The sequence below is a fragment of the Centropristis striata genome, chromosome 9 (genome assembly GCF_030273125.1).
Source record: "Centropristis striata isolate RG_2023a ecotype Rhode Island chromosome 9, C.striata_1.0, whole genome shotgun sequence".
NCBI classification, from domain to species: Eukaryota; Metazoa; Chordata; class Actinopteri; order Perciformes; family Serranidae; genus Centropristis; species Centropristis striata.
Window position 1 is genome coordinate 19,615,355 of NC_081525.1, and position 24,037 is coordinate 19,639,391.

The window sequence follows — 24,037 nt, forward strand, 5'->3', positions numbered from 1 at the left end:
TGGTGAATTGTTGTTTTTGTATGTTACTAGCTGTTTCATCATGTCCAGTCTTTATGCTAAGCAAAGTTAACCGGTGGCTGGCTGCAGTCTTTTAACAGATCTTATTTAATCCCATTTTTATCTGTTAAACAGAATCGGTAGAGATATCTGGGCCAAGGCCGAGAGTTTACATTCTAAAATTACACACTAATTACACAAATGCTTTTGAAATGCTTCTCTTTTTTTCACACAACATATTTCAATTTGAGTGTTTCTGGCAAACAACAAACTGCTATTTAGTATTTCTCCACCAGATATATTCCTTTAAATTTGGACAAGGCAGAAAGTCAGACAATTTTTTGGCAGGTCAAACAGCTTGTGTGGGTGGATTACAGTGGAGGAATATGGACCTTGGTGTTTATGAGATCTTGGCTGTGGCCTTGATTTGGGCAGAAGTAGTATTTTCTTGCCAGTAGTCAGTCTGTGCATGTATCATTTTGAAAAGGATTTGAGGTGCTGAGATACTGTTGACATGTTTAGTGGAGTTTGTTTGACTGTCAAAGTGACTTCAAGAAATGTGGGGAACGAGTTGAAAGTCAGCAAACTGTTGAAGGTTTAAAATTATGTCACTCAAGATGCGTATCTTACATATCACAATATTCACCCATTTTTATAGCTGAAATGTCATTTACAGATTCCTATTTTATTTGCATTTTGGCCTTCATGCTCTCAATCCACACTTTACCAACAACTGCACTGTTTTGAAAATTCAGGCAACAATAAGAGCTCCTTTTAGTGACCATTAAGTCCTTACAACCCCCCGAAAATGGTCTACTATTTCTATTATAACACCACATGACTTCATAATCTGTCCCACAGTGTAAGACAGGTGCACTTCCTCTGCGTAAACTGGTTGCTCTGCTAAAGTGACAGCAACATATGAACTTGGATGAAGAGCTGCTAACCTCAAAATCCTCTCCCTTATTTGCATTTCAGCCATAGTCATGTGTTTCCATATGCTCAATTGTGGGACCTCAACTCTGCCACAAGAGGGAGCCTGTATCTGTTGACAAACCAAAAATTTTAACCTTTCAATCTGTTCCAGCAGTTTGCAGCCAAGGGAATGAGTCAGAATATCATGCCACCATTTTATTTTTTACTTCTATCATAGCACAGCTCTCCCTTTGATAACAAATGATGGGTATAACGACCTATGATGCGCTAAATCTTTTGTTCACGTGTGGGTGGAAGTGGGAGGATGGAAGTGCTGAGGGTAGAGAGTGATACAGATGAGTGTAGTGAAGCTGATATCTGACAGAATCCTCTGCATTTTAATTTGGAGTTGGATTTTGTGTTTAAAAATATGATTTGCTGCATGAAATAAGCCTTGCCATCTTTAAAATCTATATGCAGCACAAAAGAGCCACAGAGCTGGACATAATGTGTATGTCTCAGTGATTCAAGGTCTCCTTGACAACCGTAACATGGCAACAATCACTCTGTATACAATACTGTTTTCCTTCTCTGTGTCACGCAGAGCTCTGTAAGTCCAGTTTATACCTCTGTAATTCCCTGCTCTGCACGCTGGCATTTCATTATTTTCCTGCTTACAGTCCCCATGGATACCACACTAACTGAGAGTAAATGAACACAACGTGAATCATCAGCAAAGTCTAACCCACTAATGAGTTCTGAATTTGTGTGGTCATGACTTTATCCTGGGCTCGAGCTGTTGTTAAATGTGATTAATGCCTTCCTCTTCTTTGTGATGATAATAATAAAAAAAAAACTGACGACTAGTGTGATAATAACAGAACCGAGGCAAACATGCAGGGACTGTTTCAAGACTCAAAAAAGCTATTTATTTAGCTTTAGTGTGGCAGTTATGCATCACTTCTATAGTTTATTTACATGTGTTCTACAACAGTATTGTATCTTCTCTTTGCTGTTTGGTCTTGTGTACAAAATTTCTATATCATACTATGGATAAACATCACTAACATTATTGTCAATGTCCCGCCTTAGCTCTGGCACCTCACATCTTCCTCTCTTGGCCACTAAATGCTTCAGCTCTTTGTTGGTATACTACATCACTTCCAGCTACCTCTGTAAACGATCTAACCATTAAACTCCCTGTGGCGCCCGATCACAGCGCCCCCAGGTCGTGACAAGAGCGGGATTTCTGCCTCAGGAACTTGCCCACTTCTCGCTCTCGCGGGTACCGGGGCACCAGGCTGGACAGGAAACGTTTGGCGCGGGAGGTGATGCTCTCACGGCCTCCGCCACTCATGTCCTCAGCGCTGGACCCAGGGGGCCAGGGGGACTGGCCCCTGGTTAGCCGCACCGCGCACTCCAGGAGCTCCGGAGTACGGTGGTCCAAAGAGGCAGAGATCTCCAGGTACAAGCAGTTATAGAGAGCGGCACTGGACATGGCCTCTGAGGGAAGAGAGGGAGAAGATAAATGAAAGATTAACTGAGTTTCACTGAGTCTTTGTAGTTCGTTGTAAAGTAGATAATAAAGTAGACGTATCCACTGTGACATCAATCCTTGATCTACAGTCATGGAAAAAATTATTACACCACCCATGTTACTCCTTGCTTTCTTGTTCATTTTAATCTCTGGTACAACTAAAGGTACATTTGTTTGAACAAATACAATAACAAAAAAAAGAAAACCATGGAAAATGGCTAGACATCAGCTCTTAAATTAAACTCTTTTGAGCTATTTTTGTTGTTATCATTATATTCCAAACATCCAAACAAATGTACCTTTAGTTGTACCAAGCATTAAAATGAACAAGACATTAAAGAAAAAAATGGTCTAATAATTTTTTCCTTGACTGTATGTTCTACTGTTCTGAGGCCTCCAGATCAGCATTTTGGCTGCCCCTAGCGTGTTTTTTTGGAGCCAGAAGGTGGATCTGACTTAGAACATGAGGACACTGGCCTATAACTGCACCTGGTTCGAGGTAAACCAAAAACAAATTGTAAATGTACACAGTGGCAAGGATACACATTGCTACACCCCTCTCTCCTGAGTTGTCCTCTGTTAATCACAACACAACCATACTCTATAGCACACTCTGCTTTGTCTTCTATTTTACTCTAAATGGGACCATAATTTACTAAATGAACATCATGCTGTATTGAAGATGACTTGAATATAGCAGTTAACACCATCAATCCATTGGGATTTTTTTTGCTATGGTAATCAGTCAAGCGAGAAGTACAGTCATTTTCTCATTGTGTTCTATTCAATTGGACTTCTGTTTGCCTGGCCATTATAAAGTGCAGGTTTAAGGCACTTCTGCACTGGATTCACTTTTCAGACCCGAAGGCTACGTCCACCTTTTTTTTTTCAGTCTGTGGCTTTATCATTAACATAATACTATACTCCTCCTTTACCACAGTGACACAGAGACCAACAATGAAACCACTAAAAAAATCATGAATGTAAAGGAAAAGCAGAAATGTCTTTCAGTTCAGCATATTAGCCCTGCAGTCAGTTATAGTAAATTTCATTCAATTTAAACACGCAAAAAACCCCCACATAGAGCAGAACTATTGTCTGCCACTGATGGAACTGTTTTAGTTATTTTACATGAGAGATTCCTTTATTTCAGTTTTTCTTTTGTTGGCGGAACTCTGTCCGGAAAATGTGATTACACAAACTTCCATGTACCAATCAAAATTTAGCAGCATTTATTTGGATCTGAATGTCAGGAAAGTTATGGTTTTGTGGAACACTGTGGAACATTTATTTCCCCTTTGTTTCAGAGAAATCCTGTTTTTAACATAATTTTGTCATGGCAGAAAATTCCAAATACTACAATTCCCATGAGCCTCTGTTGCGGTTGCTATGGAAAAGGAGCCAGGTTGTCGTTAATCAGAGCTAAAGCAAATTTAAAAGGCTTTCTGAATTAAATATGTCGCCCTAGTACCTGAATTTACTCAAAATGAGCTGAGAAATGTACTTAAGATTCTTATTGGTTTTCAGTTTTTCAACATTTTATTCTTTAGTTGACACCTACTATTAACGGCACAAATAACTGAATGTTAGCTCTGTGATATTTTAATGTTTCTTGCTGGGAAAAGTTAAGTTCACAACCAAAATTGTTATGTACAAAGGCTTGTACCTTTGACTCTTGATCAAAGAACAATTGGCTCCCAAAATAACTCCTCCTAGAATAACTACAGATGTTCTTTTACTTTGATTGTTGCTTATTTGGTCTGTTAAATTTCATACTGTAGAGCAACACTTAAGGTTTGAAGCCCAGTTCAGTTGTTATGACTAGACTATAAGGAATACACTATAAGACTGTATGAATACGGACATGCACTCAGTGAATGCTCTCCTGCTTTCACTGTAATTGCGACTGTCTTCATACTCCCACACCACGATGAAGCTGAGACACTGACATTTACATTTTCACATATTTCACCCTACGTTAGTGTTTACTGACAGATATAAAGAGCTGAAAGTGTCAACACCAACTGTGAGGATCAAAGGCATAAACGGAAGGAAATCATAAAACAGGTGAGGGAGAGGGCAAAATGATAAAGATAAAAAAAATACATAGAAGGGTTATCATACCTTGAAAGGTGACCTCACGTGTGCGAACGAGGTCACTCTTATTACCAACGAGGATGATGGGAGTTTGGGGCTGAGTCTCTCTCAAGAGAAGTCGAAGTTGAGCAGTGCGATGGAAACTACGCCTGTCAGTGACTGAAAACACCAGGATACACACCTCACACTGCAGAGCTGACAGGTCCTGAGGAACACACAGAGGCAGACACTGTACGTTACCATACTCTAGTCAACATTTAAATACACTATGGGCAGAGACTGACTGGGACTAAAAAAAGGCCCTGGACCAAAATTTAGGCCCACAACCCATATCAATTACACATTTAAATAACCACTTGCCAGTGTGTCAAGACACTATACCCCAAGCCTACTAGACGAGATATCCACACAGAGAGAAGGAGAGACAGAGAGACTGACAGCATGTTCGCTCCCCAAAACCCAAAACTAATTTTGTTTGTTCATAGCAACAGAACCTCCAACCTCAACCTCCTCCTACTGGTCGTCCTCCACAGTCTTACTAGGTGGTTCAATACTAAGTAGCTCAGTAAGCTTTCTACATTTTAATGACTTCACCTTTCTCCTTACATTACATTACATTACATGTCATTTGGCTGATGCTTTTGTCCAAAGCGACTTACAATAAGTGCATTCATCCTGATGGTACTAGACCACAGGAACCAAGTAAGTACATAACTTTAAGAGCCAACTGTAATCGCTACAGGAGTGCTATATTTTTTTAAATTAGCGACCATGACTTAACCGAGTTATTGTTGGAAGAGGTAGGTCTTCAGCCTGCGGCGGAAGATGTACAGGCTGTCTGAGGTCCTGATGTCGGTAGGGAGCTCGTTCCACTATTTGGGAGCCAGGACAGAGAAGAGTCTGGAAGAGGTTTTGTGGCGAGCTGACCCACGCAGGGTGGGAGTCGCCAGCTGTTTGACTGATGAGGATCGGAGAGGATGAGCAGGGGTGTAGGATTTGAAAAGATCCTGGATGTAAGCAGGGCCTGAGCCATTAACAGCATAGTAAGCCAGTGCTAGAGTCTTGGAGCGTATCCAGCCACTGGTTACCATGGAGGGAGCGGAGGAGTGGTGTTGTGTGTGAAAATTTGGGAAGATTGACGACCAACCAAGCAGCTGCATTCTGGATGAGTTGCAGAGGTCGGATGGCTTTGGCAGTCAGACCTGCCATGAGGGAGTTGCAGTAGTCTAGGCGTGAGATGACAAGCGCCTGGACCAGGACTTGAGCTGCCTTCTGAGTGAGAAATGGACGGATTCTCCTGATGTTATGCAACAAGAATCTGCAGGATCTGGTGGAAGCGGTAATGTTTGCATTGAGGGACAGTTGGTTGTCGAAGCTTCCTACTTGACATTTTCTCGCACACTTCCTTGTTATTTTGTTTCAAGTTTTGTATTTCTTTTATACACGTAATAATTGATTGTATTGGCGCTAATCAGATTTTTTCCTAATGAACCACATAGGCCACAGACAGACAGGGTCTGTGGGACGGCCGTTCTGGTCTTTGACAGAATTTCCTATTGGTCAGTCTGCCTCTGACTATGGGGAAATAGAAGACAATCAAAGTATCTCTATGGTGTGATAACTATACTGAAGAATACGACTAACATCTAATTACCACTAGGGTTGGAGAGTTACGGGAAAGTTTCCAAGAAAAATAATGAACATTAGTGGCAATATTGTGGAAATAATGGGAATTAATTAAAATACAGGGATTGTCTGCCCAGGCTCCATTTACCATGGTATATGCACATAAAAACTAACCTAGTAAGCAGACATAAGCCAATAAAATCGACAAATATATATAGTTTGAAACACACTCTGCGGTATGTTAACTAGCAAATTAATTTATGGGGAAAGGTAGCCTGAAAATTTGAATTAACATTGTGCTATGGTTTTAGCTGTTTTAGCATGCTCAATCTGTTTTAGCATGCTCAGTCAGGCTACATCCCACATAGTAACAGCTAATGTTATCTAGCAATAACTAGCTGAAGGCATTACCTTAGGTTCCTATCTAGTGTTCAACTGAAATATCACAAAAACAATAAGATATATTTTCTCAATTAATGTAACATAGACTTGCAAGAAAGCTTGTGTTCATTTTGACTCAGACAGTGCAGTTGTGTGGGCTGGACATGTGATGGGAGAATGCACTGTGGCATGAAATCTTATTTAATGGGACGCTGGCCAATTATCTGTACATGTGATGGAAGAATGCTCAAATGAATGCTGAGCATTGCTTCGATTCCTTTAAATGGGCATACTTTTAACCAAAACATGCCCTAAGACCCAGTATTGCTTTTGTAGGTGTTGTTCTCCCCAAATTAGTTATAAGCTATCAAAAGGTGCCATTTTTATAATGAAACTTTGCAAATATTCCCAAATTTACCTGAGCTTTTCTGACCCTTTGCAACCCTAGTTAACGCATAGAGAAACACACCTAAAAGCAGTCAAATGTCAGACCATCATCACACACGATGCAAGAGTCATAAAGAGACACTCCTGCCAAAACTTTCATTTCAAATGGACCCGGGAAACACTTAACTTTCCATTGCTCTCATAAATATTGTTGTCAGAGAGCCTTATGTGCAAAATAACTGTGGAAGTGCTGCCTGCAGGAACAGCAGACAATTGAGTGCTCTATCTAAAATCCCCTGTGGTTTAGTGAGAAATTACTTACTGACGCTCACAAACAGTCATCCTCTGCAAGCAAGAGACAAACACAAGTCCAGGAAAATGCAATTTCTGTGAATGAATCATTTATATTGTACCCAACTGACTAAACCTCAGCCTGTCTTTGGGTTGGAACTGCCCTGGTCCATTGACTTTTCATTTCATTTTGATAAAGTCCAGAACTGAGCACAGACCAATGGCACCTTTTTCACTCTAATGATAGATACAGTTGTAATAATAACAATTATATAACAAAATTCCTTACAAGGCGTCTCACAAAAAAATATTAGACGAAGAGTAACACGTACGAATACACTCGTCAAAAAGACAGATTGTGTCAAGAGTGTGTGTTTTCAGGTTTTTTCACACATCCACCTAAATCAAAAATATTAATGCAGTCATTTGGCTCATCTGTTGTGGGCAGCACACACACTCACTCTCTCTTTCACACATCCACACACGGATGCCTCTGAACTGCACTCGAGGGAAACAAGGAAAAAGTGTGCAAAACAACCTGATAATGAGTTTTCCTCACTCAACCACTTTTTTTTGCCACAGCATTTCTCAAATCTTGGCATCAATTTTTCTTATGTCAAGTACAATAAACAATGCAATGTTCTCCAGATATACAATAAGAACACATTTGTATGCTGCATTATCAGTAAGTATTCGTCTTTCTTTTATTTTTTGGTGATCTTATTCTATATACAATATAAAAAATTATTAGACCACCCTTGTTTTCTTAATTTATTGTTCATTTTATATCTAGTCATTTTCCATGGTTTTCTTGATAATAACCAAAATCATTATTGAGAAAACCATGGAAAATAGCTAGACATCAGCTCTTAAATTAAACTCTTATGAGCTATTTTTGTTGTTATCATTATATTTGTCCAAACAAAATGTACCTTAAGATGTACCAGGCATTAAATTAACAAAAAATTGAAGAAAACAAGGGTGGTCTAATATTTTTTTCCATGACTGTATGTTATAATAGTAACCTATACAAGTGCATGCTGGGATACTGGGACTGATGCATGAATGCTGTCAAGTTTTCAAGTTTGTCAAACGGCTTAAAATAAATTAAATTAAATTAAGCACAAGGAAAAGGAGGTTAAGAATTCAACTCAGCTCCTTCCCAAAACTGTCAGAGGACGGGGCAGTCCTCTGACCCTCTGACAAGACCAGATGTATCTAAATATCACAGTGAAATGCCAGAAAGCAACTAAGCACACTGTATACAGCTGCAGAGAGGACTCAGTGGTCTAATGAGGGAGCAGGGAGCAGGGAGTGTGGGAACGGGGAAGTGTTGTTTGGCTCACCTGTCTCCAGTTGTCATAGATAATGATGGTACTCTCCTCATCATCCACGGTGACTGTGCGCACATAACCCTCCCCTGAGGACAGGGAGAGCAGTAGTTAGGTCTCACATGGGAGATGGGTGCTGTGATTTATTTACCTGCTGCTCACTTTTAACACATTCACTGCATTATACTGCTCTGCATTAGTCCGGTCAAACGCACAACTTTGTACCTTCAGAATCTACAGACGCAGCCCGGTCCATGTCCCCAGCGAGGGCCATGGCCAGGGAAGACTTCCCCACCCCGTTCTGCCCCAGCAGGGCGATCCTTAAAGGCCCATCAGGTCTGCCCTCCACAGCCAAAGTCAGAGTGTCATCCAAGGCTGGGCTGAAGCTGATTGGTGACGCAGAGGGTCCAGCTGCACCTGATGTCCAGTCGCAGTCATCATGGACTGCTTCTTCCCGTCTGAGCTGGTGCTTTATAGGCAGAGGAGTGCTTCCTCTGCGAACAGTCGGGGTGCTGGACAGCGTCATACTGTCACACTGGAGGAGAGAGCAACACACAGAGACACTCTTGACTGTATAACATTTAATGCTACACTGTAAAAAAAAAAATCTGTTTAATTTACGGTAAAATACCGGCAGCTGTGGTTGCCAGAACTTCACCATAAAAAATACAGTGAGTGGGTTTTCTACTGTAAATTTAAATGTGAATATCAGCAAAAACTGTAATTTAGACTGAGTAGTCCCTTTTTTTAGGGTAATTGTGTCCTTGTGACATTATGGTATTTCTCCTTTAATTTGACATGAAAAAATGTGTGTTTTCTACAGTTTAAAAGTTTTGTACTATTCCTTGATTTACGATAATTAAAAGCATCTACTATGGTGATATTAGATTTTTAATTTTACGCCCTATTCTGATGCAATTTGACAGTGTTGACTGTAATTTCTATAGTCTGTATACAGATATCAGGATGATGGGTATAAGGGCCAAGTCTTCCTCTTCATGTGCTGGTCATTGTTTACAGTCTGATTACCAACCTCAGACTCAAGAATGGAGTTGGAATTGATGTTGTTTCTCTGCATATGAATGCAGATACATTTTTAAAAAGCTCCTCCAATAAAAAGCTAAATTGTCATCAGACGAAAGGCGGTGGGTTTCGAGACTATTTATGTAAATGCAATCAGACCCTTCAAACGCAGTTAGTCAATACTATTCAGACTGCAAATGGAAACCAGAGCACTTCTGATAGGAAAATGTCCTGTTGCCTACATATTCTATATTCATATGCATATATCAGTTTACAGAGATTACTTGTATGATTAAATCTTCAACTTAATTTCCCAATTAATTTGAAAATTAAACTAAAGCTCCTCCAAAGACAGAGAAGACATAATCATTTTTTTCGCCCACAGGCTGAGAAGTATTCCTCATGATGAGTAAACTGACCTTTCTGTGTAATATTGGTGGAATGTCCCTTTAAACCTACAATAACCGATTTTATGGCCACTTAGAGGCAGAAACAAGCTGTAAACACACTGACAGATTTTCACCTTTTAAGCTTATTTGACAAACTTATTAGCAAATTCTATTTACACATTAGATTTGAATCGTTTTTGTGTCTTTTAGCTCTATTTTGGTCTCCACCTACTCCTAATGGAAATACCTTTAGCTGCTAATTACTGCCCACTGATTGGTAGCTAGCATACAGTTGCATATTGTGTCTGAAAACGACACCATGGATTCAGTAAAAGTGGATCAAACCTTTAAAATGATCTGCCCCCCAAAAAAAAAAAAAAATTGCTAAAGGCAACATCAAGCTGCATACAGCTGAAAGGAATTACAGTCAGCTGGTACTTCTGTTTGGGTTTATCACTATACGAACAACATTTATCACCTTACAAATACATTAATAATAATAATTAAATTAAAATAAAAAATAAAATATTGACTAAAGGCTTTTAAATGACGTTTCAATAAGCAGAAATGACTCTTCAAGTCGCCAAAAGTTGGATTCATCGATTAAAACGAGAAAGTGATTCAAATGCAGGACACCCCCTCCCTGCACCACCACCTACCTAAACACACACACACACACACACACACACACACACACACACACAATCAAAACCACGCTCACACTCACACCAGCACACATACATACTGTCAGCTCAATAACCCCCTGCATTAATTTGACAGAATATCATCAGCATAATCACATCCCACTTTCGCCCCAAACCGTATTAATGGTTAATTCATTAATTCCTGAGCTTTTTTTGCCCCGAGCTCGTGCATCCCCGTGCATCTTACCTTTGACGCCTTCTCCTCGGTGTTGAGCCTGTCTTCGGGCACATCTGTCGGCATCTGCAAACTGAAATCAAGCGACGAGGAATAAAAACTCCAGAAGACACAGAAACACCCAACTCCTCACCCCCCACCCACCCTCACCCACTTTATGAGCCCCAGCCCAAGCAGCACGGTGTCATCTCTCACCTGTCACGCGGCTCTCAGTAACTACAAAGTAAGCACTGTCTCTCTTCCTTGCCTCTCTCTCTCTCTCTCTCTCTCTCTCTCTCTCTCTCTCTCCCTCTCTCTCTCTATCTCTGTCTCCTGCACTCTCTCACTTAGTTTATCTCTCTCTACTATCTCTGTCTCCTCAGGTTAGGGCCCAGGTCCAGTTCTGCAGTCAGCACCGTCATTCATCACCGCTCTCCACACCGCCTATGACTCACTGACTTGACACGTAAAGGCTCCTCCAGATTTGGATTTTCTGCAGAGGAGAGGTGAAACTAACGACCACGAGGACTCACGCGCTGTGAGTGTGTTGCTGCAGGTGCATGCAGCTCAGTGGTAAAAGTGGAGCAGTGATGCAGGCAGGCAGTGAGGCAGGCAGGTAGGGAGCAGCACTGTGGAGAGATGCTCAGTGTCACGAAGCTCTCATTGACCCCTGGAAGAAGGAGGCGATATGGAAAGTGGCCACTAGGGGGCAGCACAACACAAGTCTTCTCCTCTCTAATTGGCTCTGCTTATGTGAGTGTGTGTCCTTGGTGGATATATGTTTACAATGTGTCAATATGGGTATTCCTTTGGTAGACAGAGGCATGACAACCCGCCTACACAGCGACAGGTCTATCAGTCTGTCCCTCCAGATGAAGACAAGCTTTTCAGCAACAGGCTCATTTACATTTTTATTAAATTAAATCATTTTCTAGCCCCAGATCCAAGGAGTGTATTTGGACATGTTTTCTGTCAAAATGTGAGTGTGGCCATGAGCTGTGGTGTGTCCCTCCCACACAAAGCCACAATAGACTCCGGCAGTGAGCAGCCAGGGCGCTATTATAGCCCTAATCCTGCTCCTATTATCCACGCCAGAGAGAGAGCGAGAGACACAGAGAGGGAGGTAGAGCTGAAGATGAGGTCATCCCAAACAGTGCACACACCCAGGGTCACTGCCTCACTATAGAGGGACAGAGATAAAGAGAGGGATGGCGCAGGGCATGGGGGCTGCAGGGCGAGCTGCAGAGAAAAGGCCGGCTGCGGAAGACTGAAAGTGGGAGATTCTCAGATAGGTGAATGAAAAAGAGGTGAGGTTAAAACCTGTGTGGAAAGTGCACAAAACACACCACAGCATGACAGGGATGGTAAAGTACTTTGTTTATTTCATATGCATGTGAAACCACACTACAACAGGAGCAGGAAACCATGATAATGGCCATCATTTTTTTTGTAATAATGTTAATTCTAATCACAATTTGATAAAATAATAAACTGTAGGAAAGTAAAAATACACCCTAATGGAATAAAACCAGTAAAGTAAAATAATTAGAATCAGTACATAAATAAACAATAAATACTGAATAAATAAGTGAATAAATAAAAGAACAATTTATTTAACCTACACCCAAACAAAATAAATAGCTCTAATGCATGAACCCTGGCAATGATTTCATGGGACAGTTAAGAAGGTGTCTCCATGAAGAGATTTTTGTTTGCATTTTAAAAAAAAATCCCTGCACCGTTTATTTTCTGTTGCATCCATAGCCCACAGTACCCGAGTCCACAGTGACCAGCTCTGTGGTGCCGCATGTTGCATAAATATGGTGATCGTCCCTGTTACAGAGGTGTTCGATATGCCCAAAAATAGCTTCTGTAGTCTGGAGAACTGGACACAACCACACAAATCATGCCACACTCTTTACGCCTGCTGATATTGGGTTTCTCTCTTTCACCATATGCAGTCACTTTAGCACACTACCAGCTCTTTGTATGTAAAAAAAAAAAACATTTTTGAGAGCAAACAGCAAGTATTTCTTGTCACTGTTAATGGCTGAAAGTCGCTATTTCCAACTAGCAAAAAGGTAGATTTTTATTGCTAAAACACAAGAGCAATATCCCCACTATTCATTTAGCACAATCACTGGAAGATTCCCATGAAAGGTATCCTTGTACATTCTTTAATCTATGATTATTCATCTTACAAAGAATAACAAGTCTTGGTGAGCTTAAACACTTTGGTAGGCAACTGTGAATTATTAGCTGGCAAATACAACTGCATGCCGTGGATACTTTGTCCAAGCCCATACCACTCCACATCCAGCACCACTGCACTACTCAGACCTCTGCAGCTTTAGCAGCATATTATAAAAAAACACAACTACACTTTGAGCCTCAACCACTCATTTGGAGAGTACATTGCAGCTATATTATTGCTTTGATAATATGTTCAGCAGTGTCAGGGACTATTGGGACTATAGATTAGTTTTATTGCAAGATAAAGCTTTTTTGATCCATTTATGACAGTCTTGTTGTCCACTGTTGCACTCGCAGCCAGTTTTTGTGCAACTATCATTCACAGTGAAGTAAAAGTCCATGAAGCAGCCTAGAGCTGACTCTAACCCTATGAATTAACAGTCCGTTCCCCTTTGATCACTCAAGAGTGGATTTCACAGTTGTATCGCCCCAAAACTGCCTGCCAAATGTCTCTTTCACTTTCTCTTGCACACACGCACACACACACACACACACACACACACACACACGCACACACACGCACACACACGCACACACACACACACACACACACACACACACACACACACACACACACATACACATCCTTGTTTTCTTCCCCAAGTCTGATTACTCATCATTGAATTGCTCCATGTTGGCTGGTTTCTCATTCCTTTGTTTTTTCTTTTTCTTCTTCTCTCTGTGGGTTAAGCTCAGAGGAAGTAATCAGGGGGCGGGGAAGGTGGGTTGCTGGTGCGGGTCGGTGGGGCGTCGCCGCCGATGCCGTGGTTCGTGCTGAGGAGCTTCTCGTAGCGAGCCTTGTAGGCGTCTCTCTCCCTCAGCACTCGAGTGAGCTCACACTGTAGCTGATCCAACTGAGGAGGAGAAAAAAAATGTTTTTGTGCTTTTGCTGAGCCACAGTCCGAAGATGTTCACTTATTATTCATGCAATAAAGTGTCAGGAATGTACGGAATTTAGGAGAGTCAAATTAGATTGGGTTTAGGATTAAAGATACTATGTGATATTTTCAAAAGCATCCTTGTTATAAATTATATCTGCATACTTTGCGGGTCTTTAAAGCGAAGCCAATGTTAGACTTACTTCAAACTGAACTCTTTCTAATGGCCAGCAGGGGGCGACTCCACTGGTTGCAAACAGAAGTCAGATTGTATAGATATCTAAAAAAAAAATTATCTAAAAAAATTACCCTACTTCTCACTTGATTTATCACCTCAGTAAACATTTTCCTAATGAGCTTATGGTCTCAATTGCTAGTTTCAAGTCTTCTTCAATACAGCATGATGTTCATTTTGTAAATTATGGTCTCATTTAGAGTAAAATTGATGATAAAGCAGGGTATGATTGAGTGTGGGGATACCTTGTGATTGACAGGTTGCTACCACGGTGGAGTGTATGTTTCCCATGAGAACTTGACCCTTTCACAGTGTGTTTTCAGTTCATGAAATTGTCACACTTTAAGTCTAAAAATGTTCAGTGTTTGATTGAACTAAAAGACACCATAAAGATTCGGCTATTCATTCTAAATTATGGATGCAACTTGCAAACAAAGGTAGCTGGTTAGCATTAGCTTTAGCTAGCAACCTGATAACTGGAAAGTCTCCACAAGACGGCGACAGCCAATCTACCACCCTCAAAGTTTCAATACCTTAGTTCACAAACTGATGGGTGACATTACGGTGACGACTGGTCAGCTTCAGCCCAGCTTTGGAGCCCTATGTCCACTTTTTTAATGCAATCTGTCCTTACATCGCTCTGTTTGTTGGTGAAGTAATTTGGCAAGCTATCCAACTAAAGAGTAGTGGAGGCAAAGCAATCGGGACCATAAATTAACATCACATCACATCCTCCCACAAAATTGTCCCTAATCTTTTCTTTAGTGTTTAAGTTATGTTTAAATCTAATCCGATATCAAGCTTGTCAGTGTTAGTTAATGCAAGCACGTGTGTGTACCTGTTGTGTGAGCACATGTTTCTCTGACTCCAGAGCGTGGCGGTGCTGTAAGCGTTTGTAGCGACAGGACTGGGCATAGCCACGGTTCTTTAGTGTGCGGCGCTTCTGCTTCAAGCGCACCACCTCATCCTTACTCACTCCCCGAAGGTGTCGGTTCAGCTCCCTCACCGACAGGCTCACCAGCTGCTCATCAGAGAAGCGGTCGTTCACCCCACACTGCAGAACAGATGGAGAAAACACACAGAGAGAATATGCTGCAGTTTAATTTTAATTGGCAGCAGGACAAATGCTGGAAATGATTGATGACTTAGATGAGTGTGAAATGATTAAGCATAAATATATGACTGGTGTACATGTGATGTGTTATGCGGTGTGTGTGTTTGTATGTCAGGGGGCACATTTTCGCACCACATGTCCATAATCTGTAATCATGTATCATGTAATCTGACTAAGTAAGGGTGACAGTTATCAGGATTACGCACAGCAATAATAGCAGATATTATCATAAGCTCACAGTGTGCTCCACATACAGATCCACCCAGACATCTTGATCGACCAGAAAAACACCAATTGATTTTCCTCAAAGCACATTTATTCATTTGAAAATGAAATAATAATTAGTTGAATTGGTTTAAAGATTACAAATCGGCTTGTGTTAATGTTAGAAATTAATTGTATTTTATTTGAAATACAGAGATATTTAAAAAATGTTTTCCAATAACTCACTTTTTAGCATGTGTAAGCAGCACATACAAAAATAATAAATGGTTTATAACACGTTCTAATAAGCAAATAGAAGTGTTATGTCTTTTTTTTTCCTTCTCCTTTTGTAAACAATAAGTGGAGGCTGGTGTATGAACAGATAATAAATGAAAATATCGTAAAGCACAGTTATTAGTATCAAATATTTCTTCATAGTGGAAGTTATTACCGCTGGCATTGTTGCCATGCAGAGAGTGATCCTTAAAGTGATGCTTCAGATAGACACAGACATTAATAACCATGTTCTAATGTCCTAATCCTAATCCTTCACTGCACGATCCCTCTCTCCTTCCGCTCAGCCCTCTAATGCCACAAGTGTCATGGTTCAATTCTCCAAAAAAATCTCCTCATGTTTTATTGATTATTGTCGAGTATCATTATCATTGGTAATTTATCTCACCTAATCCAGATTGATTGATGAGCATAACAGTAAACCAACAAAGTGGCAATCTTCGGGCCTCAACTGAAGTCAATGCAAAAAACTGCAGTTCTTCCAATGATCCGTTTGAGGCTGGCTCCTAAAGCAAGTCAATCCCTCTAAACCCAATGTTAAAATGTCCAACTTAACCACAGAAAATAACATGTTTACAGCCTATTACAAAAAACAGTTTTGGTCTATATACAGTCATGGAAAACATTATTAGACCACCATTGTTTTCTTCAATTTCTTGTTCATTTTAATGCCTGGTACAACTTAAAGTACATTTGTTTGGACAAATATAATGATAGCAACAAAAATAGCTTATAAGAATTTAATTTAAGAGCTGATATCTAGCCGTTTTCCATGGTTTTTCTTGATAATAACCAAAGTAATTATCAAGAAAACCATGGAAAATGGCTAGATATCAGCTAAGCTAGCTCTAATGACCTATTTTTGTTGTTATCATTATATTTGTTCAAACAAATGTACCTTTAGTTGTACCAGGCATTAAAATGAACAATAAATTGAAGAAAACAAGGGTGGTCTAATCATTTTTTCCATGACGGTAGATAATTTACCCGTTCAAGACAAATGTATGTAATAGTCAACTATTTATCTAAATTATATCAAGGCTCAAAGATATTCAGAATTAAGCATGCAGCATTGTTAAGGTAACATAACAATGCACTGTAAAAAATGTTTTACAGTGTTACAGTAAAACACTGTAAAATTGCATCAGAAATAGGGCATAAAATTAAAAAAGTAATATCACCTTAGTAGACGCTTATAATTACCATAAATCAAGGAATAGCACAAAACGTTTAGCTTAAATTACAATTACCCTAAAATCACAAAAAATCACCGCAAATTAAACAGATTTAAATTTTTTTTTTTTTTTACAGTGTGGCTTAACTTCAGATTCAGAGAGTATAGGCATAGCTGTAGCCTTGGCTGTCACTAATTTCATGTTATGTGTATTGTAAAATTTTGGTCGCCTAAAAATGTTTTATTCAGTGTTTGGTTGCACTAAAAGACACTCTTAGGAGTTGTTTTCAATTAAGTGTTTTTTGTTTTAATGGTTTTAAGCCTGTTTTTTGTTAGCGAAAATTAGTATTAGCATCATCCCAGTTAACAATAGTTAGCTACAGTAGGGATAGCATCACAGTCTCACCCAAATATGGTAACATCGTATCACCTCCGGCTATAAAAATCAAAGATGGCCACAAACTAACTGTCTATGTGTACCTGATTCATTTGTGGGTGGTGATGATGATGATGGCTGCCATGCATGGGGTGGTGCGGGTGATGCTGATGATGGTGATGCTGGTGGTGATGAAGGCGGCCCTGGGGGCTGAGGGGTTGTGGGTAGGGACCTGAGGTGGGGGCGGCGTTGGGGAGTGAGGGAGGGGCTGATGAGAGGAAGACGAGCGGGCGATGGCACATATCTGTCCCTTTGGGGCAGGAGATGTCAGTCCCACTGTCGCTGCTGGAGTCTCCCAGGTTGCTGCTTGAACTCTGAGAAAGACCTGGAAACTGAAGAGGGAGGGGGCGAGAGGGGAGATGTGGAAGAAGATGAAAAGGTAGTTGAAAGTGGAGACCTCTTTCATGATTCTGTATGAGAGAGAAGAATCCTAAAGCAGAAATGACAGATTGTTACCTGTGAGCTGACAGCTGCAGCAGCTGAGTTAAGTAAAGCCTCCACAGCGTCCTCACAGCCAAGAAAGCCGTTGACTGGCCCCCTCTCTCTGTCCCCTCGCTCTGGCACCCCTCCCAAGGCTCCCAGCAGAGTGGCGGGCCCCGTCACCTCTCCTCCAAACTGTTGCTGCAGTGCTGCCAGCCAGATCAGGTCCTCCAGCGAGGCCGGGGTGGGACCCTGAGGCCCACCGTGGGCGGGGCTGCCTTCCACGTTCCCCTGAGAGCCGGAGCTGATGCCGGAGGTGAAACTGTTGGAGATGGAGAGGGGGAAGGAGATGGAGGAGGAGGACGAAGAGAGGGAGGAAGAGCCCGAAGGTGGTGGGTGGGCATCGCTGAGCGTGGGCGAGGGTGGCAGCGAGTTGTAAGGGCTGGAGCTCAAACTGGAGTCCTGCGGAGGGTGGCTGGTGTACGGAGAGCTGGAGGGGTCCTGGGTGAGGCCAGATTTGGGATACACACATGGAGGAGGTAGTGGAGGAGTGTCAGATTTTACCTCAAACTTGAGGAGGTCAAAGTCGTTTAGGTACTCCATGGCCAGAGGGCTGGGGGGGAGAGAGGGCATGGGGAGGGAAGGAGAGGACATGGTGTCTGCTGCTGCTGCTGCTGCTGCTGCTGGGAGCTTCAACAGGGTTTTTCCGTGTGTCAGGATTGTTGGACAGTCCACTCCTCTGCCTCAGTGCAGCTCATAGACAGCAGCAGGGGTGATGTCAGAAAGTAGACTGCTGGATGAGTTTCCTCTGTGAGAAACTGTACGTCCCTGTGTCCTTGTCTCTGTTTCGCTTGTCCTGAAGAAAAGATGGTAAAGGGTTGGCATGCAGGAACAAGAGAAAGATATGGCGTTACTAATCTTTAAAAAAAAAAAAGGTTTTCCATTTTCTAATTAATTGTTGTTATTAAACGAGTATTCCACTAATCTTGCATAACATTGCTGGACTTAAAACTATTGAAATCGATGCAGTACAACAAGAGACATCGACTCTTTTATTCCACACATTCTTTTTCCTTGTCAAAACCTGATGCCTACATTACCCACAATGCTACTTGACCACAAGCCATTCTGTGGGAGATTGAAGTGTGTTATGCTCTTAATAGAGTCTCTAACTCCACACTGCCAGATTTCATTTTTTCATTTTCATAGTCTTCAGCACCAGGTTAGGACATTTATTAGACTTCACACAGCTCCTTCTGAAACCACAAAATGCTTCAAACAAGTTTTTTTTAACAACTGCACTCTGGCAATATGTCAAATATCTTACAAATGCAGTTCTCTTGTGTTGTTCTTTCACATAATTAAGAATATAGCAGTATAAAAAAAATATATTAATAAAAATCAAAAGCAGTTGAAAAGGTCATTCAGACTTTGTTCAACATGACATTAGACAGTGTGAGTGTGTGTGTCAGACCTGTTTGTGTGTTATATTAAGGCACTAATCTGCCGCACATTCCCCCTGTCCACCACCTTACACACACACACACACACACACACACACACACACACACACACACACACACACACACGTGCATGTTTACTTGCACAGTCATGTACAAACAAACCAGAACTTCTTCTTCTGGATCACTAAACTCTTATAATCTACTTTCAAATTCATTATTCAAGCCTATGCATGTTCACAAAATGCAACTTTTGTCAATTCATTGTTATAAAAGTGACAAACACTAATCCTCATGTTGCCTTACTTTAGCCAGTAATGTTAAATCTCATCTGTGTGAGGGAGCATGAAAAGAATGTCTCGTTTTGTATGTGAAAGAATTACATTAAAAAAGTTTGGTAATCTAAAACCCTTCACCTTCCAAGTGTTGTATTTATCATGTAAAACTGATCACAGGTTATTGCACTAATGTAATCACACACACACACAATAGAAATAACATGTAATATTTCTAGAAAGTTCTGCCTACGGGACACATAACTGACTGAAGCGCAAGAATTCACAGGGCTTAATCATTTTTGACAGAAAGATCCACAAGTCTGTGAGACCAAATCCAATTATCAACAGGTTCAGGATTTAATCCAGAGCCTGATACTTTCTCAAATGAATCCAAACACATTTTATATGACTGGAGGCGTAGAAAAAGTAAATTTATAGCTGAAGCTTATGTTGGCCTTACATTATGTATCAAAATGGTAAAACATGTTCTTTTTCTGTTATGTCTGGTCAGATTAAATATCAAGAACTTTTGTTTCGCATGGAAATGTACTTAAAAGTTATATAGTTTTAAAAAGTATACAGAATAACTTACAGGTTATCTTGTTTTAAACATGACAAATAAGTTCTAACAACTCAAAACATTTAAACACAGTGAAAACATCAAGAAATCTCCCTCAGAATATCAATGAAAAGTTAAATATTTTCAGGATTATATGTCGGTAACTACATCAGAGAAACATGTAGAGCAGCAAAGCTATGTCCTCTGACAACTCTGATTACAGGCCTTCAAATGAGTATTAAAATGAACATGTCATTAAAAGTCCACCTTTGACGAGCGCCTCGGCTGCACAGCTCATTAGTTTGGCCCCCCGTGGTTCAAAATGGATTGTAAAAGAAAGCAAACAGTGACAGGGCTTCATGGAGGCCTCAATCTGGCTCTGGACCAGAGTCACGGCAAAAAGCCAGCCCCAAAAAAGAGCAATACACACAAACCAACACAAACTCACACATACACACACACACACACACACACACACACACACACACACACACACATACCGGACAAGCATGAGAGAAATGAAATATAAAGGCCGGACATGAGGGTCAAAATGAATGAAATGATCTTACCGTCGGTCATAGAGATGAAGGATGGTTTCGAGCTCTTTTCAACATCCCAACAGCACACACACACACACACACAAATAATCAACTGACTGGTTGACTGACACGTTTGGAAAGAGACACAGAGGAAACAGAGTGTGTGTGTCTGTGTGTGTGCGCATGTGAGTGTGTATAGCACTCTGTCACTGAGTGCCACTGCCCCCTTTCTTTCTTTCCCCTCTGCTGCAAATCCCTGTTTGCAACAATCCCCTCCTCTCTCTCTCTCTCTCTCTCCCCCCTACATCCCTCTCTCATGGTTCACAGGCATGTTCACACTCTCTGGCAATGTCTCTCTCTCTGTCTCTGTCTCTCTCTCTCTCCCTCTGTTTTTATCTCTCACTGCGTCTGTCTGTCTCTTTATTTCTCTCTCTAGTCTCATTTAATTGTCAATTTCCTTTATCGTCTCTTTCTGTTTCAGACACCCTCTGATGCTACACATTTCACACTTGTTGCGTCCAGTTTCACACACACACACACACACACACACACACACACACACACCCAAGGCATTTCATCACATGCTAAATCATGTCAATTGGGAGAAACATGCCGTTGTTACACACTTGTCTGTTGGCATCAGCTCAGAGTCAGTTTGTCATCAGATAATAAGGTTTAGACGTTCATCACACAGTAAAACAAAGTCTTGACAGTTGAGTTGGACTGTAGACTCTGTACTGCCTCACAGTGGACACGCACAGCTACTGAACTGAGCCTCATGAGTCCTTTCTTTATTCAACAAGTCTGGATGGTTTAAAGTTTAGAAAACTTGTCAAGGCTGGTGAATTAAACTCATGTCATGTGTTCTTCTTAGCAGTGGTAATGTAATGTTACATACAAAAGCTCAATTACTAAACCTAAGAAGAGCTATAAGGTGCTTTTACTTGAGTCATTTTTTTTGTTTATGCTACACCACTATAATGAACCAGTAAAATATGATGCAGTAATTTACTATTAAACAAATCGGTTATGTGTCAACTACCTATATATATTGACTTTACACTGACAAAATACATCATTAAGTGATAATAATACAATTCAATACAGCTACTGATAATAATAGTTTCTTTTAATGCATCATGTCAATATTATACATATATAAATATTGTATAAATAATCAATTTGCTCGTTTCTTCTTCTATGCTTTACATTTAAATATTGAAAAAATAAAAAACCCTAATCATTTTTTTTATAAACATTTAAATGATAAGCATAATTGAAAGGAAAAGCAGCAAATCTTCATATATGTGAAGCTGGAACCATGTTGGAAATGTTTTCATATGAAAATCACTTAAACAATGAAATAGCTTCCATCAATGAATTGTGTTGTATTTATTGTTGGGTAAATAGTTTAACCCTATAAAGCCTGAACCGTGAAATAATTGCCAGAAAATTCTAAATTATCAAAACTGGAGTGTTTGTTGAACCAGCTAACATTTTTTTTTAATTCAATATCAATTTTCATATATTAATTTAATTTGGATCATATTTGGTACATCAGGTCTTTTTGTGCAATTTGTTGCTCACAATTTGTTTTTCTTGAACTCACATAATCACATAAAACCTAATATTTTTAACCAAATAAAACTTTGACTTTCCTTTTAACATTTTCCTCAAACATACAAAATATTTTTTTCCATATAAAACAACATCATACATCTGCTGATATGAAGTTTTCACGCAGCAATCACAGATCCACCAGGAACCAGCAAATCATTTTTGTTACATCTGGTATTTTTGTGAAATTTGTTGCTCAGTTTTTTTAATCATCAATTCATGTATTCGTCAGGTTTTTCAGGAAAAAAAATATCACACTGATGATGTAGAGGTCTCAAAAACTCATGTATCAAATATGATACACTTGGCTTTATAGGGTTAATTGATAACAAGGCATTTTATTTTGTACACTCTTTTGTTTGCAAAAATCTTAATTGGTTAAGCAACATATAACTAAAGCTGTCAGATAAATGTAGTGAAATAAAAAGTATGATATCTGTAGAAGTGTAAGATAACATAAAATGGGAAAACTCACCATGAAAACTGGGAAACAGTCAGGAATCAGAGGAGGAAGCACTCTATATGTGTAAGTGCAAGAATGTGGCTATTTTAACTCACAGCCATGTGTCATTTTAATTTTTTTTCTCAAAATGTCATTATTTATATAATCAAAGAAAATGTTTTAGCTATGTGCTTGAGTGTACCAGGTTTTCAGTTTGCCAGTGTCTAGTAATTAGATTAACCCTCCTGTTATGTTATGGGTCAAATTAACCGATTTCAAAGTAAAAATCAACATTCCTAAACATTTCCAATGTACATAAAAAAAAGTTTTATATGAAATCCATCCATATATATATTTTTAATGAAAAACTAGTGAATTATCCTCAATGAACCATGATCTGTGAGAGATAAAGAACACCATTGCACTACATATTGATTAAAATGGTTAGCAATGGAGTTATTAATGAAATATAAACAATGTTTATAGGGATTTTTTTCGTTTCTGACACTTTTGGATAGTTAAACATGCCCCGGGTCAAATTGACCCATGAACATTATTTCTGTTCCTGAGAAACAAACATAACAGGAGGGTTTAACCATCTGATATAATAAAGGACATAAAACTGTGTCTTGACACCAGGCTTCTTTGATGGCTCAAGAATCAATAATAATACAGGACTCACACTAATGCCCTCATTATTCCAGGGATTTAGGAGTGAAACATTTGCTCTTTATCGAATGAAACCAGTTAACATCCAGTGAACTTGAACCTTTGCTGTCAATCAGAATCAGTTAACAAATCGTACATGCCCTTTTCCTGGAAAAAGATCCAATTTTTATCTGGAAAAGCTGTAACACATTATTACTGTGGTTTCACTGTATTGAATATATCTGGGATTGTAGTTTTGGGATCTTAATCACAGTATCATTAACCATGAATGTTAAATTTACTAAAAAAAAGACATCAATAAACAGCAGTCTACATAACTTTTGTCTGCAGTGAAACTTTGTCCAATGTGTGTCCAACACTGTGTGTAAACAAAACAGTGCTGCTGTCACAAAGATTTCAATATTTTTACGAAGACGTTTGTTTTTCTTCTCACAAATTAGCACCCCCTGCGTCTCCACGCTGCCCTGTCTCTCGCAGTTAGGCTCAAAATCTGTGAATAAATTCTGTTTTTTTCGGCCTTGTTTAAGTTGAGCCGAGTGGAGAAATGCATAACAAGCATTTCTCAATGCTCCTTAAAAGCTAAACTTGTTAATCCGGAGTCTCTCTGTGTCTTAATAGTGTCTCGTTAAGGAA

General features: G+C 39.9%; 2 protein-coding genes across 2 annotated transcripts; both read right to left on the reverse strand.

Moving 5' to 3' along the window:
- Positions 1 to 1,813: 1,813 nt before the first annotated feature.
- On the reverse strand, positions 1,814 to 11,128 carry LOC131977386 (GTP-binding protein REM 2-like). Its single transcript, XM_059340652.1, has 6 exons — positions 11,049 to 11,128; positions 10,866 to 10,926; positions 8,788 to 9,097; positions 8,578 to 8,651; positions 4,574 to 4,751; positions 1,814 to 2,415 (listed from the first exon to the last, which is right to left on the reverse strand). The coding sequence occupies exons 2-6, from the start codon at positions 10,917 to 10,919 to the stop codon at positions 2,126 to 2,128; spliced, it is 906 nt and encodes a 301-aa protein (XP_059196635.1). The 5' UTR covers positions 10,920 to 10,926; positions 11,049 to 11,128; the 3' UTR covers positions 1,814 to 2,125.
- A 2,649-nt stretch (positions 11,129 to 13,777) lies between these two features.
- On the reverse strand, positions 13,778 to 18,494 carry nrl (neural retina leucine zipper). Its single transcript, XM_059340352.1, has 4 exons — positions 17,877 to 18,494; positions 17,465 to 17,752; positions 15,037 to 15,252; positions 13,778 to 13,939 (listed from the first exon to the last, which is right to left on the reverse strand). Exons 1-4 carry the CDS (start codon positions 18,492 to 18,494, stop codon positions 13,778 to 13,780), a joined length of 1,284 nt encoding a protein of 427 aa, XP_059196335.1.
- Positions 18,495 to 24,037: the final 5,543 nt, after the last annotated feature.

Excerpts from the sequence above, each read along its gene's own strand:
- LOC131977386 (XM_059340652.1), bottom strand. The coding sequence starts at position 10,919 with ATGCCGACAGATGTGCCCGAAGACAGGCTCAACACCGAGGAGAAGGCG. Across the intron at positions 9,098-10,865 it reads CCGAGGAGAAGGCGTCAAAG|TGTGACAGTATGACGCTGTC; the intron begins GTAAGATGCACG and ends TCTCTCCTCCAG. Across the intron at positions 8,652-8,787 it reads TGCGTCTGTAGATTCTGAAG|GGGAGGGTTATGTGCGCACA; the intron begins GTACAAAGTTGT and ends CCCTGTCCTCAG.
- nrl (XM_059340352.1), bottom strand. The coding sequence starts at position 18,494 with ATGTCCTCTCCTTCCCTCCCCATGCCCTCTCTCCCCCCCAGCCCTCTG. Across the intron at positions 17,753-17,876 it reads CTGCAGCTGTCAGCTCACAG|TTTCCAGGTCTTTCTCAGAG; the intron begins GTAACAATCTGT and ends CTCCCTCTTCAG. Across the intron at positions 15,253-17,464 it reads ACCACCCACAAATGAATCAG|TGTGGGGTGAACGACCGCTT; the intron begins GTACACATAGAC and ends TCTGTTCTGCAG.